At 31.5% G+C, this 18,718-nt stretch overlaps 3 protein-coding genes across 6 annotated transcripts; 1 reads left to right on the top strand and 2 right to left on the bottom strand.

The window, feature by feature from the left end:
- Positions 1-467: 467 nt before the first annotated feature.
- Positions 468-4,945, bottom strand: LOC110659667 (light-inducible protein CPRF2). The gene is made up of 6 exons (XM_058140369.1): positions 4,465-4,945; positions 4,247-4,337; positions 2,417-2,651; positions 1,857-1,932; positions 1,631-1,756; positions 468-1,073 (listed from the first exon to the last, which is right to left on the bottom strand). The coding sequence occupies exons 1-6, from the start codon at positions 4,864-4,866 to the stop codon at positions 615-617; spliced, it is 1,389 nt and encodes a 462-aa protein (XP_057996352.1). The 5' UTR covers positions 4,867-4,945; the 3' UTR covers positions 468-614.
- A 1,525-nt stretch (positions 4,946-6,470) lies between these two features.
- Positions 6,471-10,783, bottom strand: LOC110659665 (tryptophan synthase alpha chain). The gene is made up of 9 exons (XM_021817668.2): positions 10,390-10,783; positions 9,437-9,583; positions 9,296-9,361; positions 8,721-8,829; positions 8,079-8,155; positions 7,565-7,642; positions 7,373-7,450; positions 6,819-6,878; positions 6,471-6,724 (listed from the first exon to the last, which is right to left on the bottom strand). The coding sequence occupies exons 1-9, from the start codon at positions 10,582-10,584 to the stop codon at positions 6,590-6,592; spliced, it is 945 nt and encodes a 314-aa protein (XP_021673360.2). The 5' UTR covers positions 10,585-10,783; the 3' UTR covers positions 6,471-6,589.
- A 1,042-nt stretch (positions 10,784-11,825) lies between these two features.
- On the top strand, positions 11,826-16,381 carry LOC131175802 (uncharacterized). 4 transcript variants are annotated; one of them, XM_058140345.1, is made up of 9 exons: positions 11,837-12,001; positions 12,474-12,521; positions 12,619-12,839; positions 12,932-13,053; positions 13,584-13,719; positions 13,815-13,927; positions 14,058-14,241; positions 15,720-15,853; positions 16,075-16,381. In XM_058140345.1, the coding sequence occupies exons 3-8, from the start codon at positions 12,779-12,781 to the stop codon at positions 15,827-15,829; spliced, it is 726 nt and encodes a 241-aa protein (XP_057996328.1). In that variant the 5' UTR covers positions 11,837-12,001; positions 12,474-12,521; positions 12,619-12,778; the 3' UTR covers positions 15,830-15,853; positions 16,075-16,381. The 4 variants fall into 4 exon arrangements, with proteins under 4 accessions (XP_057996327.1, XP_057996328.1, XP_057996333.1 ...); XM_058140350.1 differs by having other exon boundaries at positions 11,839-12,001; positions 12,459-12,521; XM_058140344.1 differs by lacking the exon at positions 12,474-12,521 and having other exon boundaries at positions 11,826-12,001.
- The last annotated feature ends 2,337 nt before the right edge of the window (positions 16,382-18,718 follow it).

Genomic DNA, 18,718 nt, shown 5'->3' with positions numbered 1-18,718 from the left:
ATCAATAAATTGCAATCAATAAATTTTTAAAAAATGAAATTATTACATTAAATTTAACGAAGCTCATAATTTAACACAATTTATAAATTTAATATTAGCCTTATAAAATAGCTTGTGTATATATTTTATTATAATTTAATGATTTTAGTAAATTTATTTATATATTAGTTTAATATTATAATATAGTATCCTAATAATTATTAATAAAAATATAATTGACATTATAAGTTTTTTCTTTTCCTCAATTTTTCATATTCGGATTTAAATATCCAACTCGTTTACACAATTTCATTAAATTTTAAGAAAGTATAGTAATAGGAATGGAATTTGGGGGACAATCGAAATTGGAACATAATTCAAATATTATACATACACTTGATACCCTCCAATTTTGCAGGGACAGCCTATAGCTATTAAGTTGATTGATGAGAATAAATTGTTGGCTCTCTGAAGTTGGCGATGTTCCATTAGGTGAAAACACTTATTTATAAAATTAATAAAAAGGCCTAATATAAAGTTGAAAATCCCATAATTATTTGAACCAATAATTGTACCATGAAATAACCTTTTCCAAACCCTAACTTCAACCAGCAGTAATAGGAGAAGCATTTGAGTCATTTCTTTTTATTATCCTTTGCAACTGGATGAGAAAGAACTTTGTTGCCACTGGGCAAAGTCGCTGGCCCGACCCTAGGAACAGTTTGCTTTTGTACATGTTGCATGGGAGCCGTATCAGCCATAGCTTGCCCAGTAGCTGTTAACTGCTGCATAGAGGGCATTCCACCAATATTACTTGTTCCATTATCACCTTGCGGATTTGTGGCAAGAGAAGTTAGATTGTTGTTATGGCAGCTATTGTTTAGTCCTTGCAAATGTTGAGCACTGGAGGGGATATTAGGAACTGAATGGTGAAAGAAATGGTTGTTGTTTGGTTGCATCGGCACAGCAACACCCGCAGATGCATCGGTTTGACCAGCAACAAACTGCATCCCTATGCTGGGCGTGTTGGATCTTGCTAGAAGCAGAGGGTTCAAACCAGTCACTCGTTTAACTTGATCTTCAGCCATTTGGACCTGAAAGTTTATACAATGTATCTGCCTGATAAATTTGGTCGACAAAACAGATAATTTATCAACTAAGTAAATCATGCCAATTAATGATAAGGAATGAGATAAACAGAAATTTCTGGACTAGTGCTTCAATATGTTTAACTTCATTTTCGACCAACAATTTTGCAGCAACTAACACGAACCCCTGATATCAAGCAAACCAACCTCCATGTAAATGGCATTGACTTTCTTGGCTCCAACCATTTAGGATGAATCACTTGGAGCAGATGTTTTCCTCAATATGCTAATGCAACACATACAAGAATTTGTGCTGGCGCTGTACTGAAACAGAAGTTTCCTTTGCCAAAAACACACATGGGCAGGCATACATTCGTGCATATACAGAATCAGCTTCCATATGACATCCTAATATACTTATGGTTGATCTGATTAAGATTCCCTTTTTCACAACCATAAGCATCAAAAGTCTGAAAGTAAAATATTTAGTAATTTCCAAACACCCAAAGGGAATCATAAAGTAACTGGCTGAACAAAAATCATATAATACAGTAAGAATTTACCTTTGTCCTTAATGTTTCAATATTGGCATTCAAAATTCTATTGTCAACAGAAGCATCATCACACTTCTTATTTATGTCTGTTAAGCGAGTTAGCAATGAAGTGCGCTCATCCCTCAGATGACCAACCTATTACATAGCACATATATAATATCATTTTTCTAGAAAAGAAGCAAAAATAATCAAGGAGAGTGAGAGAAAAGTGCTGGAGACAAGCTTTGGGCTAGACCTGTGCTTCGAGTTCATTTAGCTGTGCCTGTTTTCTTCTTCTTGAACGTCTGGCTGACTCTCGATTTGACTGCATCCTGAGTCACCATCACGATATCAAGAGATCAATTGACAAAAGGCCATTTCTCTAGTGACACGTATATGATATAACCTTAGGTATGGAAGAATTTGTTGATCCATCAAAATTAGACAGATTCCTTCCCACACACCCCAAGAAGGAAGAAACTCACTCAATCAGTTACTCGAAACCTTTACGTTCCACAAACACAGTTGGAACTTTCCAAGGAAGCACTTAGGTAATGTTTTGAAAGGCAGTACATTATTATACAAGTACAAAGTGTCTTCCTGACATTCTCTCATCACAGATTGATGCTTGATTTATTTGGTAACAGAAGTAATGATTAGTAGATCCCTTACAATATTACTTAAAGAAGCAAGTAAAAGGAAAAAAAATAATACAAAGATGGAAAACAGAGAATACAAAGTCATTAATTACTCTTTTGAAACCACTAAAACCAAGCAATAAAATAAGAAAGACAAAACAAAAAAAAATATAGATACCTCCTTGCACGTTTTTCATCAGCAGGATCCATATGTTCATTGGTTCCTGTATCTCCATCAAGATCATCATCATCTGAATCCTCTCTTGAAGAACCGCTGGTTGTTTGCCTCGCTGGTATCTCTTGTTTTCTCTGTGTAGAAGTTAATGCTGGAAGGCGAAGTGATCCACCATCAGCGTCACTCTGTGCCTTGGATATACCATTACCATTACCATTACCATTACCATTACCATTACCTATAATGGTCAAAACTCAGATATGGCAATGCTTGTAAAAATTTCTGATAACTTATAGAAAGTGAAGGCATATATTGGTGCAAGAAAAAACTATTAAATGAATGCATAATTTTGCAGCAGTTACCAAAGATATTGCAAATTACACCATATGTCATCATACACACAAAATTTCCATTAAATAAAATCTGTGATAGTAAGGTGGGAGGGGTGGGGTGTTGGAGGTTGGGGGCATAATTATTAAAGGCATGCCTCGAGCTCAAGGCTCATCAGGCTCCAACCTTAATGCCTCCTCTACAGGAGAAAGGCGAATGTCATTCACTAGGCCATCGCCTTATGGGCCTAGGCATGCGCCTTGTTCAAGGCACAAGGCTCTAGAGAGGCACACCTTCTCTATTTTCACCTTCGGCAAGCACTTCCATTGACAAAAAGCACTACAGTTCAACTCAAAATTTATCCATCTACCATCTACCAAAATTGGATATTGACAAGTTAGTGAAATTAATATTGTTGGTGACAACTAGTTACTAAAATCTCATCACAATACCACACCAAGAATCACAAACCTCTCATATTTTCATTTTCAACGCTGACACTCTCTTATTATTATTATTTTTTTTTAAATGTTGCATCTACAATGATTTCAAGATCTATGTCAAAAGAAAAAGGAAAAACATCATCCATTAACTTGAGAACTAAATAATACTCCTTTAGTTCTTAAAAATGAGGAAGATGATAAATATATTGCTTTTGAAAATTAGTATCAAAAGGATGAAGATGTAGAAGAAGAAGAAGAAGATTATCATGCTCCTCTTGATGAAAATTGAAGATTGCTCGAGTTCAGTTTTGAGACACTAAAAGACTATTCAAGTTTTAATATATCAGTACTCTAATGTTTATTAGTTATTATTATTTTTAGTTTTATGTTATTTAAAATTTGATGGAATATTCAATTTAAAAACTTTATTTTTGATATGCATTTTTTATACGTTAACCCCAGGAAAAAAAAAAATTCTAAATCCGCCAGAACTACCAAAATGGAACACCTTCGAAAGCATCCGACATCAAAAGGCAATATAAAGCATGACTGCCTTTTGCAGATTCAAGACATCGCATTATTAAGCATTTGAGTTGTTATATTTTACTTGAGCCTACACACACTTCTAAGTATGTCACAAATCAATAAAATCAACCTAATTTCAAGAGGAACAAATCAACGAACCCATTTCAATTCTTTTGCCCATACACACACACACTCTACTAACACGTGAAGAAATGTAATGTTCATGATGAGATCAATCAACAAAACAATTAGTAAGATTATAATTGCAAATAATTGAATATGCACCACAAAGCATTTTGACTTTAGGGATTTCAATTCACAAGTTGAATTATTCGCCCAGACATTCATTCCACTGCTCCTAAAACAATGAACTCGATGTCAAGTTTCTGTAAGATTTTCCTCTTATGCTGCAGGTTGTAACTAGTTAATTGTAATGTCTTTTTGATTTTATCAAACAGAGATTCTAGTCCATAGCACCCTAATTTAACAACTTTAAACAGTGATATAGATAGATATGTAATTAGCAAACTCTTACCACAAAATTGTGATCCTGGCGGCAAATTCTTGGCAGCCACGGTTTGATCCTCAGCTAAAGAAGAAACACCTTCAGGCTTTACACTCGATTCCTTCAGTAACATTCACAAAAATCCACCAAGCAAACATGTCTCTAAATTTACAATTGATCAATACACATTTGTACAAAAGAAAAAATGAACATTTAAACAGAAGTGTATCCAATATATGCAAATATACCCGAGACTTGGCCGCAGCAGCACAGGCGAGATCGAGCTGGGACTTGAGGAAAGCGCGGTAGTCCTCTGAATCAGTCGGAGCCAATGAAGCGCGATCCAACGGCTGAGGCAGAAAATTACGAGGAAGAGAAGCAGGAGGAGGAAGAGGATGAATTTCAGGCTTTTCGATCTCCACCACATCGTCTTCACCATTCCGCGGCTTCGATAAAGTCGGTGATTGGGAGACCGCAGAAGGAACAGCGGTGTTGTCGCTAGCGGATGAGGAAGTAGGGGCCGGGAATTCTTCTAGAAACTTTTCCAGCTCCCACTCCGATGCACTCCTACTCATCACCGGAGGATGAGCGGTCACCGTGGCCTGCCATGACAGATCGGAGAAATCGTCGACCGAAAATATACTATTCATCGGGTTTTTTTTTTTTTTAATCTTTCTTCTTCTACTACTTTTGCTTTTCTGTGTCCGCGAAAGGTTCTGTTTGATATTATTTAATGCAATTTTTGGCTTTCCTTCGTCCTATTGTCAGAATAAGAATAAGAAAATATCCCGTGCTTTGCATTACATGGTGATATTAGACTTGTTAACTGCCACGTATGCAGATATTTAAGTAAATTTATATTTTACCGGGATGGCAATGACGCGTCGCTTATTGAGTGGGAAAGGGTGCTTTGTATTTGGCCCATCACCTTATCTAATATATTTTCCCTGTTGGTTTGGTAAGTGGATGCAATAGCACACAAAATAAGAGAGAATCTTTTTTTTTCCCAAAAACAAAATTTTATTTTTATGGTGTAATGAATTCTTTTAATTAAAATTTTTCATTATAAGGATTACCCTTAACTATTAAATTATTATTTTAATGATCAAAGAGAGAGTTCGTTTCGGTGATTAATTTTAATTTGATAATTAAATTAATTAAAATAACTGAATTTATATGAATTATATTTTATTAATAATATATTATTTATAATTATTATTTTTATAATTTTATTAATAATATTTAATTTATAATTACTCTTTTACTAATAATAAATCATGTTTATTATTTTTATAAGTATAAAAAGATTAAAAATGCATTTTGATTATTATATTATTAATTAATATATAAAAGACATTATATATTCTTGATGAATAAATTTTAACAATTGTTTTTAAACTTATATAATTATAATACTATAGTCCTTTAATTTTAAAATGTAACATAAAATCTCCTAAATTTTTAAATTTTACACAGTAAAATCTCTTTGACTTTCAATTAATGATTTTTCGATTAGAAACTGATGTAAATAACTCCCGCATGACACTTAGTTAATATTTCTCTCTCCTCTTTTATGTAAAGTGTAAAATTATTCTCTTTACACATGAAAAAATATTCTGTCTATAAAAAAAAAATGATTCAATTTACACATAATTTGTGAGAGAAAGAGAATTGCTGACTAAACTCTATGTTTGAACTGTACAGGTCACCGTCTAATTGAAAAACTAGTAATTAAAAATTAGAGAGTTTTTACTGTGAAAAATTTAAAAATTGATAAAATTTTATATTACATTTTTAAGTTGAAAGTTATAATGTTGTAACTAAATAAGTTCAGAGACAATTATCAAAATTTATCTATTTTTTTATTAATTCAATTATGACAGATAATTGATAGAATATTTTTAATTTCAATTGATTTGATTGATACAAATAGTCAATTAAAATTTTGATTAGCTCAGAATTCAATTCAATCAACGGAACATTCACCATTAGGAGCTAGTCTTCTTCAATTATCCTAACCAAAGAAAAGGAGTTTACTTGGCTTAAAGAAGCAGCCATCGCTATGGAAGATTTTACTTGGAGGGGGAGGGTCAGGGGCAGGGCCTTTCGATTGGGATGAAATGTGTGTTCATCATATTCATACTAACCCATATTTGGACAGTTATTTCCCATAATTTGTTCATTATTTAGACATTTTACATAAATGCTCACAGCTTTCAGTCCGCTCAAGAATGAAGTGCTTGCAAACCCAACCTATCAAACAAAATCATACATGTTTTAACTAAAAATAAAAAGTATTCTTGTTTAATTAATATTTATGCTACTGTTGAAAAGAAGAATCACAAACTTAGATTTAATCACATAAATTTCTATTCAAGGAAGTGCAGACTTCAACGATTTGGCTAAATTTTCTAGTTCCTTCAACCCTTCCTCTGGAGATTTTGCTTCACCCAACAATTTTACCATAGCACTACCAACAATGACACCATCAGCACCCCATCTTGCTACCTGTAATAAAATGCAAGTAATAAATATCTACCTTGATGCATAAACCCAACAGGAAAATCCATGGCCATCAATCTTTTTATGTCAGAGGACTAACCTGTTTCACATGCTCAGGTTTTGATATGCCAAAGCCAACTGCTACAGGCTTAGTTGTTGCCTGCCATGGCAAAAGTGGAGGCACGAGGCAGATTTGAATAGATCCATTTATGTTAAAGCATCATTAAATGGTGACTAGTGATAGAAGATATTTACTTTAAAGCATCCTAAGCAACTGAACAGATCAGATTTATCCAACCTACATTTATCTAACCTACTTCACGCATCCCAGTAGATTTTAGATTTATGCTTAATCATTGTATTAATCAATTGATTTGCAGCCATTTATTAGTAGGATTCTAAGTTGAGAAGAAACTAGAAAGCTCCTGATAGAAGGATATGATTGAAGAACAAATTCTTCCAAAGACTATCCATTACCCTAATTCTCAAGAGGCCTATATGCCCAATGCACCAAGCACCAAACAATGTTCTTTGAGGGTTTAGCCCAGAAAAATTGCAAATGTCCTATTTAAAAATGGGTTATTCTACTAAAGTTTGGAAATTGCTATACTATCATCATCTATCAAAAGCAGGTAAGAGATTATAAAGACAAACCTCTTTAATGTCCTGCAGAAGAGTTTGTACTCGATCACTTACAGATGCACGGGCACCAGTAACTCCAACTGAGCTCACCTATAATTCCAAAATAAATGGAGACATCATAGAATATGTAAAATTCAAAAGCATTCATCTTTTTTATTATTATAACTTGACTATGATAAAAGAGTAAACTCTTAAGAGACTTACAAGATACACAAATCCCTCTGATGCTTCAACAATGGCTTTCATTCTTTCTACAGGAGTAGTTGGTGTTGTAAGAAGTACCTAGCCACCAGCAACTTGGAAATGTAAAATCGACTAGATGCATTCATAAAGAAGCAGGGAAAAAAAATAGAGAGCTTGACTTGTTGATTTAGCATAAGAGCTTAACAATTCAGAATTGCAGAATTCACTATGATGAAAACCCATACAAACAACAGACATGCATCCTGTTTCAATTATCAACCAACTAAAAGTAACTTTTAATGCAAACCATCAAAATGTGATAACATAGTAACAACTGGTGTGTTCATTAAGTATATAATTATTCAAACAATTTAAAGAAAATTAAAAAAAAAAACTGAGAGAAAAGATTTTTTTTCTGTCCATAACACGAACACTGTCCATAGATATCCATGTTTTCAAAATTTTGGTAAGTGGTATGCTAATAAATATGAACAAATAAAATAGATATTCACTAAAGTCTAAGTGAAAGACAAACCAGTTCAATATTATTCTTGAAGGCTTCCTTCCTCAAAAGTTCAGATTCCTCTAGAGGTACATCTGGGACAACAAGTCCTGCAACCATGTTTGGAAGCATTTAAATAATAGCATCATACAACAAAGCATTTAAATTTAGCATCATACAACGCCCAGGATTCACATAAAAAATAAGTGAAAACAGGAAAAGTAATTTAGGATTCGCAAACCATATTGACAAGTGATTTCCATTTCCCACATTTTTCAGGTATAACAAATATCATAGACAAGTTAGTTTTCCCCTTCTCCAAGAAGACACCATCAAAGACATCTGACACATGATATTGATTTAACATATTCCAAAAGCAATCCCAACACAGCTCCTTTATAATGTAGGAATAGCTCAAATCACACAAGACACAAAATTGAAAACAGCTTGAATCTGAAACACTCACAAAAGCTAACAAAAAGTCTAGCCAAGGATAGAGACTATCTTGCATTGAATGCTAAGAAAGAAAAGATAATGTTTAAGCTAGGTATATTTTAATGAGTCATATGCCCAACAAGTTAGGTATGCGGGATCCAAACTAAATCACCTTATTGCATTTAAGAACAGTGGCATAGTTTACCACAAAGATTTGACATACTTGATGTTAAAAGGTACCTTTTACACCGCTATCTTTTACAGTGAACATAAACTTCTCAATTCCACGCTTTAATATTGGGTTGTAATATGTAAATAAAGCAATTGGACAGGTTAATTGTGGAGCCACCTGTACAGCAAATAATGGAAGTAATATAAGGAGAGTTGAACCAAAAACAAAGAGGTGAGAAGCTGTAAATAGGATACTGCGCGCTTCTTGTTTAATATTTACTTCCTCATTTATTTATTTATTAAAAAAAAACCCAAATTAAAGCAGGTTCAAAAAATGAAAGGGAAAATATCTGGCAAAATTTTCTGGGAAAAAGGCATATGGCCTCTCAAATCGAAAAAAACAAAATGAATTCCCTATCAGAAAAAGCATTCACCATAATTCAGACTGGAGTGATCAGTGATGTAGATTTAAAATCCGTAACCTGTCAATCTAACCATGTAACTCTGTCATGAATCTAACTAATGTAATTACTTGACAGCTAGTGTTGGCTTTATGCCTAGAATAATGTTTTTCAATCATAAAAAAAGTTTGAATAGCCATAAATCTATCCAACTCACTGCACAGTATCATATGATGGTCTTACCTCCTTCAACATTGATGTTATTGCATCAAAATTGGTCCCTCTTGCCAAGGAACGAGTAGCTGCTGCCTAAACAATCAGAGAAAACTGTAAGAAAATTGAAAACAAAAATTTACTTGATGAGTTACAAAGTATCCATCAGACCTGAATAACTGGACCATCTGCCAGCGGATCAGAGTAAGGAACACCCAGTTCAATTATGTCAGATCCACAGGAATCCAGCACCTTCAAGGCTTCTGCTGTGGTTGAAAGGTCAGGGTCACCAGCTGTGATATATGGAATGAATGCGACCTTCACACAGAGGTATACTCTTCAAAACAAAGTTGTGAGATATTAAAATAATTCTCTTTCACTTTCCCCACCAAATGAATCCTGATGCTAATTCTCATTCTCATCCCCTCCTTGCCCAAACCTCAAAAATATTTCCTTTTGGACATCCACAAAAACTGCTCTCAGGTAAATACACTTAATTTTGGGAGTTCTTATATAAAATTTGGATCCAAATACCAGCTTCTTATAATCACTAGATTACTAAACCTCTTTCCAAAGCTAAGTAAAAGGAAAAAGGATGGCTAAATTCATAGTTCAGAGACACTAGCCTGTTTTATAAGGTTGCATAATATATTAAAGCATTGTAGTTGAGTTCCAGCTTCCAGGGTTTCATTTTTAACTTTTTCAACAAATTGCAATGAACACTCAGAAACTGAAATAAAATGTGCAACATTTCCCACAGCAAATTATGCCCTGTGGTTAACTTATAAGGCCATCCAATGAATTAACCATTTCATTTGGATGGCCTTATAAGCAAGCTAATGATTTACTCGATTCATTTCTGACATCAAAGCAAATTCAAAACCGTTTCTTTCATTCCATGTTTAATTAGTGACAACCAGAAATTCAAAACGATAAGCCATTGATTTACTCAATTCATTTCTGACATCAAAACAAATTCCTCTCATCTATAACTAATGGCACTCTTCCTCTCCATTCCTATCTCAAAATAACAACCCGCAAGAACAACAATCAATTCCCACTGAATAACAGAACAATACCCACATGAGAAACAAAGAAAATAAGAAAGATAATGAGGCGCTTACTTTGCCTTGTTTTCTCAGATTGGAGAACGTGTCAGATACACCAAGTGTAGGGGCTATCGTCAGCGCAGCCATTGGAGCGAATCTTCTGGTTGAAACAACAGTAGATTTGCAGGAGGCGAATCGAAGAAAGAGATGGGTCTCCGGCTTCTTGAGGTGGACGAAGCTAGTTGGTGTTGATTTCAGGGTAAAAGCCATTGCACATAAAACAAGAGTGTTTTTTTGATAGAGTTTTGGTGCCCACAGACACCGTACACCGATGCACAGGCTGTTCAGTCACTGGTGCCTGGTGGGCTTTTGAAATTTTTTACTAGGGTTTTGAATTTTGATCAGTGAGCACTAAATGCTATGAGCTGTGCCTGTGTTGTCTTTCCTCTCATAGTCCATTTCATTTCGCAAACAAATCAATTCATAAGTATAATTTAAACAAAATATAGGAAATCAGTATAATTTTATAAAAATTTATTTTAATTAATTTTTTTATTAATTCTTATATTTAAAATTAAATCATTTAATTTTTTTAATGTAAAAAAATATTGTGTGACAAATTATAAAAATTATTTTATTACAAATGTTTTATCTTAAATGAATTTTTTAAATAAATTAATTTATAATAAATTAATTTAATTTAATAGTTATAAAATCATATTTAATTTTTTATTTTTTTAAATAAAAAATAAAAATAATTAATTTTTTTTCAAATATAAAATTTAATTAAATTAAATTATTATAAAATTTTATATTCTAAATAAGAGGATTAAGAATTAATTCAAAAAATTCATCTGGCTGTACTGACAATGCAGTTGTTCAAAAAATTCAATTAATTCAACTTGATAAAATTGTTGAAAAATTTTGTTAAATTAATTTAAAAAAATAAAAAAAACTTCAATTTAATTAATTAAAGCAGAAGGTACCTTATAAAATTTGACATGTGATATTTTTTTTATGTTATTGTTATATAATTATAAATTATTTAATAATTACCCTATTAATGCTACAATAAAAATTCTTCATTAAACAATAACTTATGCATATTAATATTATATTTTTATTATGAAGCATTTATTAAAAAGTTTAAAAGATAAAAATAATAAAAATAAAATTTTAAATAATTAATATAAATTTAAAATATTATAATAGTTTTATATATTAAAATTAAAAATATATATATATATCAAATAAAATAATTAATAATTATACGTATTAACAAGAGCAATTGCACACAATACTTCATTGTATATTAAGCATTAAATTTTATGATGTCGAAAGAATGACTAAAATTAAAAAAAAAAAAATGAAAATTATTGAAATATTAAAAAATTATTTAATTTATTGATACTGAAAGTATATTTAAAGTTGTAAATTTTTAATTTAAATCTCAATAAGATAAAATAAATTAAATATAAAAATTAATATTTCGATAGCTTAGGCGCCAGGGTCCATTGATCCCAAAACAGCCCAACTATTGCGCAGCGGAGGTAACGACGGGCGCTAGCAGCGGAGGTTGTCCTGGTTCTACTTCGGAACTGAAATCGACGAAACCGGAGGTAGCAGAGCTCAAAACTATTATTTGAAGCTCAATCATTGTTCTGTGCAACTGAGAATTTTTCAGTAGGTAATTTTTAATGTTCATTTTGTGTTAATCTTGAAATTTTTTTTTTTTCCATTTCATTTTGATGCAAATCTGCTTGGAACTTTAACGAGTTCTAACAAATTGAACTTTCGGATTGAGCATTTTGGATAATTTCGCTCGATAGTCCGTATTTCAGAGAAAATTAGGGAATGGTTGAATTGGTTCTGTTGGCTTTGTCTTTTATCGTTGTTAGCAACTTGAGAATAGAGGGAGAGGGGGAGGGAGAGAGAGAAAGCAGAGACAGGGAGAGCTACGAAGGGATATTTGTTTATATAAGTCTTTGTTTTTGTTTACTGATAGATTCTGCAATCTGTACAGCTTTTTTTCTTCTGATTTTGTGTGTTTTCTTTAATGGTTTTTTGTGTTGAAGTGGTATGAAGGATTTTAGCTATGATGATTGATTTTCTTTTTTTAATTAATTGGCAAATTATTTTATCAGTCAATGCTTATTCAGGATAGTAGCCCTCCAGGATCTTGCTTCTCTTTCATACTCATTACTCAGGTTCAATGCGTATTTCTACAATATGTGGCTATCGTCAAATTCAGTATTGGTAGTTTTTCTTTGAATTCGTTTAATTGCATATTCACACGTGACCCAGGTCTCAATTGACGGAGGGCTTCCACAGAATCACAATCTCTCTGCTATTTTCAACAAGGGAATCCATTCTCTTTGGGGGTGGAACGACCCAAGATTGTAATTTGCATGACTTAAACTCACAGAAAACGTTAATCACTTGCTAACAATACCGTATCAATATAATGCTTGGGATCTCTTATGGAGAACTCTTCCTCTTGCTCGGAGCCACTGCTGCACTTATTGGTTACCTCTCAATCTCTTCCTCTTGGTTATGAGGTCATAGTAGATGTTAGTTAATTCAGGGTTTTGATATTGGTTTAATGCGTTGTAATTAGGACCCAAGGATCTACCAGTAATAGCAAGAACAGCTGGGAGATTAGCTGGTCGAGCCATTGGCTATGTCCAGTTGGCTCGGGGTCAATTCGAGAACGTCATGCAGCAATCTCAAGCCCGCCAAGTTATTTTTCCAGCCTTCTTTTAAAGTAGATTTTTTTAAATGCAGTGTCTTGAGTAGAAAATGTATAATGGTTTCTTTGTGAATTATATTTTATCCTGATATGTATTGAGATAATATGCATATTTTGCAAGCTGTCTTTCATTTGGTTAATGGCTAATGAGTAGAGAGATGTAGTGGAAGAAAGGCAATGGAATATCTAGCTCCAAAACTAAAATGAGGAAATACAAGCTCTATACAATTATTTGGATAAATAAGATTAGAAGACTTTTATTTTTATTTTTATTTTTTTTGGTCTCCAGAGCAGAAAACAATGATGAGAGCATCTGACTTTCTTTGAAGTTATAAGGGTAGTTAATGGTGTTAACCCAAATTGTTTAGAGTGGAGAAAACGAATCCATATAGCCGACCTCAAATTTTAATTTTTGGGATAAAGGCTTAGTTGAGTTGAGTTGAGTTTATGAATGTGGATTTATGGTGTTATTGGCTTATCGCAAAGAAGTGTTTCTTGAGATACATGGTTTTTGTTTTAGGTCCACAAGGAACTTCAAGACACAATGGCTCAACTTGAAGCCATACGTCATGAAATTCGAAGCATATCTATCTTGAATCCAGGTCCATTAACTCGGAGGCTAGTAGATAACATTGATCCTTCATCTGGCTCTAATGGTATTGTCAACCTTGTTTTATATTTTCCAAGTTATGATTCTTTCTGCAGTATTGGAGGTTCTAACTGTTTTTAGCTTTTCTTTTTTGGTATTTAGCCAGTAGCGTTCCTGAAAATCTAGATGCAGAGAATACACTGAAAGCTACTGTTTCCAAGCCTCATATTGAGCAAACAAATGGAGGGAGTATACCAACAGCTACCATTTCCAAGGTTTTTATTGAGCAAATTTACATCTCTTGCTCCATTTTTTCTGTGGAATAGTGGTATGTGAATTATCACTAATTTTGCGCTTTTTTTCCTTTTTTTAATTTTTGTTTTGCTGCTGGGTTTTTGTTCAAAGGCATCGGGTTTATGTATTATGCACAGCCAAGCAACTGCATATGCAAGATTGGCTGAATCCTCTGCCTCAAAGCTTGGCTTAGTTCAAAGTAATGCAGATGCTGGAGATCTTGTTGATGGTGTGGGTCTTCTGAACGTTCTTCCTGTATCTGCTGAAAGTACTGGGATGTTACCAAATCGCCCAGGTATTAATGTTTACAAAGGAGCCATTACTATCTTATATTTACTTCTATGCCTTGCAGTAATCCAGTGTTTGCATTATTGTTCCTGATACTACTTTAGTAGGACTTTTTGAAGTGAAATAAGGACTGCTCCTCTTGAGTGTGTGTCTGTGTTTTGGCAGTTGTTGTATCCTCATGACCTTCTAACATTTGTTGTTTCTGTCTCATGCTCCCCTTCATTGTGCCTATGCCCACATTCTCTCCTCAGCATGCATACAAGCGAAAAATGGGATTTTTGTTAACTTATCAATTGATGACAAGTGATGAACTGTTCATATAATAAAAGACAATAACATTAGTGTATTCTAATGTTTTATTCTTCTGTTATACAATAATGGGGTGCTCGTGTCCAAATTCCCGGTTTCATGTGGATCATCTGAATTCATCTGCATTAGACAATGTTGTAGGCTTTAACTGGAGTACATATACCATATCTCAAATGACAATGGCACCCCCTCCCATGGAACTGAAGTTAAAACTCTCAACTGATTTATATTTAAGAATTTACTTACCACCTCAACCAAACGCCCCCCTTCCTCTTCCTCTTCCCTTCTCCTTTTGCTTGCGTGTGTGTCTATATGTAAACCAAAGAAGAAAAAGACACTTGTTGCATTTTTGTTTCCTTTCTCCCCAGCAGCTTCAATTCTCTGTAGAATAATAAGAAGCCAAAAGAAAAACTGATGCAGTTTTTCCTTCAAGTTAACTCCCATAAATCCAATTGCTATCTACTATCTATTGGCCAATTTCTCATTTGGTTTACAAGTGTGTGGATGTTTTACGTTGTGGCAGAGGCAAAATTGCCAATCTTGGATGGGGGAAGAAAAAGGAGAAAAAAAAAAAAAACTGTGAATTCTCTTCTTCAAGGTCTTAGAGTAGTCAATGTTTGATGTTTTAAGTACCGTGTTTAAATTTACAAATATTATGGTCAATGCTTTGAGTGATCAATGAAAATGTGAAAACTAAAACTATCTTTGTTTATGTTTGGAATGCTGAAATTGCAATCAGATTAAATCAAAACCTATTGATTTTCTTATTGTGTTCTTCCTAATTAACTATGAACTTATTTAATCATGTAGGTTCCTGATATACAGCAGAATATTGTGGCTTGAAATATAAATGAATAATACATGACATTTTTTTTATTCACAAGTTAAATTATGGATCTAGTTAAATCAAGTCCGTAGCTGTTTTTGATCTTCAAGTGCTGTCTGGCTTATGTTGTTGTCTTCCTTTTGTAGATAGTGGTGTATTATCACTGGCATTTTAATGTTGCATGTGCCTCCAATTCATACTTATATTCACAGCATTTTCATTAAAAGTTTTCGTTGGTTGCATTTAATTGATATGTGTAATAGAATTATTAGTCATGTCTTGTTCATAAAGTATTGTTGCCCTGGTGTCTGTTATTTAATGTTTAAATAAGTAAATTGATGTGTTGACAGATGATGTGAGAGGATCTGACATTGTGCTGGAAGCTGTATTGGAGGCTGAGGTGGCTCACAATGCCAAAGATTTTTTTGCACAACCCCAAAATCAAATAAAATGTGAATGAGTTAGTATTTTGTTCTTCAAAAAGGTATGCATTTGTAATCTTCTCTGTATCGTTCCAAATTTTTTTATTAGATGTCCCAACATCATTCTAAAAATTGAAATTTAGGATGAAACATTTTGATGGTAGCCTTGGGTAACAACGCCTATAGTTCCAGCATGCTCAACTAGATATGGTGATTTTGAATTTATTTAAATAGAAAAAAGGTCAATAACAAGTCATATGATATGCTTTTTTCATTTCTGCAGATTTTGCTGTTAAAGATGTATCTGTAGAAAGTGCTGCTCATGAGAATTTTGGCACTAGAAGTAAAACTAGCTTTCCTCTTTACATTGGTGTGGCTGTAAATAAATTCATTATCTTAATTCAATGATAATTCTAGCTGATCACTAGAATTGTTGGATGAGCTCTAATTGTAGCCTTCTACCAACATGTTAATGTGATTAATAGAATTGCGTCTGTTAACTACATGATCACCATAATTGTGAACTATCCGAGCTTTATTGGCCATTATTGTCAGTTTCTCAACAGGGCCTTATTGATGAATTTATAAAATGTAGTGTGTGTGTGTGTGTTTTCTCTGATTATGTCTATATGATGTAGGGTTTCCTCTTCTTCCATACGATTGAAATTGCAAACTACAGGTTTCTAAAAAACGAGTGAAGAAATCTACAATATTCTGATTGAGTATAATTACTATTTGGTCTTTCTGACACACAGAGAATATCCACTGTGCCGAAGGTATGATACCCAAATCCATAGAAACCCTTTATCAAATTATCCTTTGAAATATGTACGAACTAAATGTAGATAGACCTATAAATTTATTATATACTTTTTTATTACAAGTTTGTTCTATTCGTTCTTTTATATTATTATTATTATTATTAGTAGTGGAGTTAAGATTTGATTTTAGTTTTAGAATTATGATTATTTTATTAATTGATAGAATTAATTGAAAAATTTTAAATAAATTGTGTATAAGGGTTTGTAAATTTAATTATCACCCATAGTCGCTTTTATATATATATATATATATATATATATATATATATATATATATATATATATATATATGTTAAAGATAGATTTATAAATTACAATATAATGTTACAAATTAATTAAAGAAAGAATATGTTCACGGAGAAAATTGAATTGTTTTAATTAATGATATTACTATCTTTTTATAAGGTTTAGAATTATTATGAAATTTGATTTTTATATTATATATATATAATTTCTTAACTTTATAAATAATGATTAAAAGTAAAATTATAAAAATTACATTTTTGAGTTTCAATCCAAATTGAAATTGGTCATCATGGTCAGTTTTAGGATTTTGTTAGGAAGCATAAATTTGAGATATTTGTTTTTTTAGAAAATATGAATTTGTGAACTTAATTAATTCTTTTTTATAAGATTTTATTTTGAATTACAATAGAAGATTAGTTAAGTAGAAATATAAATATAGTAAAAATTTTAAATTTATAAAATTTTAAAATTTAATTTAAATAATAGAATGATATATCATCTTTTTAAATTTAAAAATGTTTGTAGAAGTATAATTTTATAATTTTCTTTTATAAATATTCATCTTAGAGATATATTTTTTAATCAAATTATAATTTTACCTTCTCATATATACTTTTCTATATACTACAAATAAATTATTAAAAATAATAATTAAATATCAAATTACAATTTCATTTGCTATTGTTATTATTTGAATTGATTCTTGCTCTCGTCTTCGTTTTTCATTCATATATATATATATATATATATATTCCAATGCCAATAGCAAATGAAAAATCATTTATAGTGATTTCCTTTTCTATTCTAAATTAAATACTGACCTTTTTTTTTCTTTTCTACTTTAATTTGATGAAGCCCTTTTTAATCTAATTTCCTTTTTAAATTTCAATTATTTATTAAAAGTTTGTGAGAAATTATGGATTCTCATGTTTTAAAAAAAAAGTTAAAATCATTAGAATTCGATTTTCTTAATTAAGGAAAAAGGTTATTTTGAAAAATAAATAAATTCATGTTTAAAGTGATATGATTTTGCAAGAATTTAATTTATTTGATGAAGTTATCTATCAAAGTATATATTAAGTTATATTTAAGTTATATTTATTTAAGTTATATTTAATTTATTTGATGAAGTTTCCTTATTTAAGTTATATTTATTTTTTATAAATAAGAATAAAAATATGAAAATAAATATATTAATTTCATTTATTAATTATTTTAAATAGTAGAATTCTATTCCCGCCATTTTGCAAATATAAGTTTACTTTCCTTTTCCATTTGTCTTAAAATATAAGTCACTCACTTTTTTGCAATAGTAGTTTATTTATTACTCTTTTGTCTTTTTGTATTTTTTCTTTAAGGTTTTACGAAATAATTAAGAAAGTAATTAAATTATTTTAAAATTTTATTTATTTGATAAAAAATAATTTATACATGAAAAATATTTTTAAAAAAATATTTTTTAAAAAATAAAAAAAATATTTTCTATTATTTGATTGTAATATTAAACTAATAATATATATATATATATATTTATATTATGTATGTATAAATTATTTAATATTTTAATAAAATAATCAAAGTTTAGCGTCACAACCCAACCTATGGGCTGGACCGGCACTAGGACTTGGGCCAGCTTAAAGCTCCTGAGGCCCGTAGTAAGCCTAACTATTCCTTAACCCATAACTAAGCACACAATTTAGGCCCAATATGCATAGAAAAATACTTTAAATTAAAATGTTATAATTTTATTTTGGGCCAACTTAGCCCAGAAATTTTCAGAAAGTAAAATTAGGGGAGCCCAGCTCAACCATGTTACCTCATTTACAAACTGTTTAAATACCATACAAATTTTCATTTATT

The sequence above is a fragment of the Hevea brasiliensis genome, chromosome 2 (assembly GCF_030052815.1).
Source record: "Hevea brasiliensis isolate MT/VB/25A 57/8 chromosome 2, ASM3005281v1, whole genome shotgun sequence".
NCBI classification, from domain to species: domain Eukaryota; kingdom Viridiplantae; phylum Streptophyta; class Magnoliopsida; order Malpighiales; family Euphorbiaceae; genus Hevea; species Hevea brasiliensis.
The sequence above is the reverse complement of the archived record's forward strand: the minus strand, read 5'-3'. Positions and strand labels throughout refer to the sequence as shown.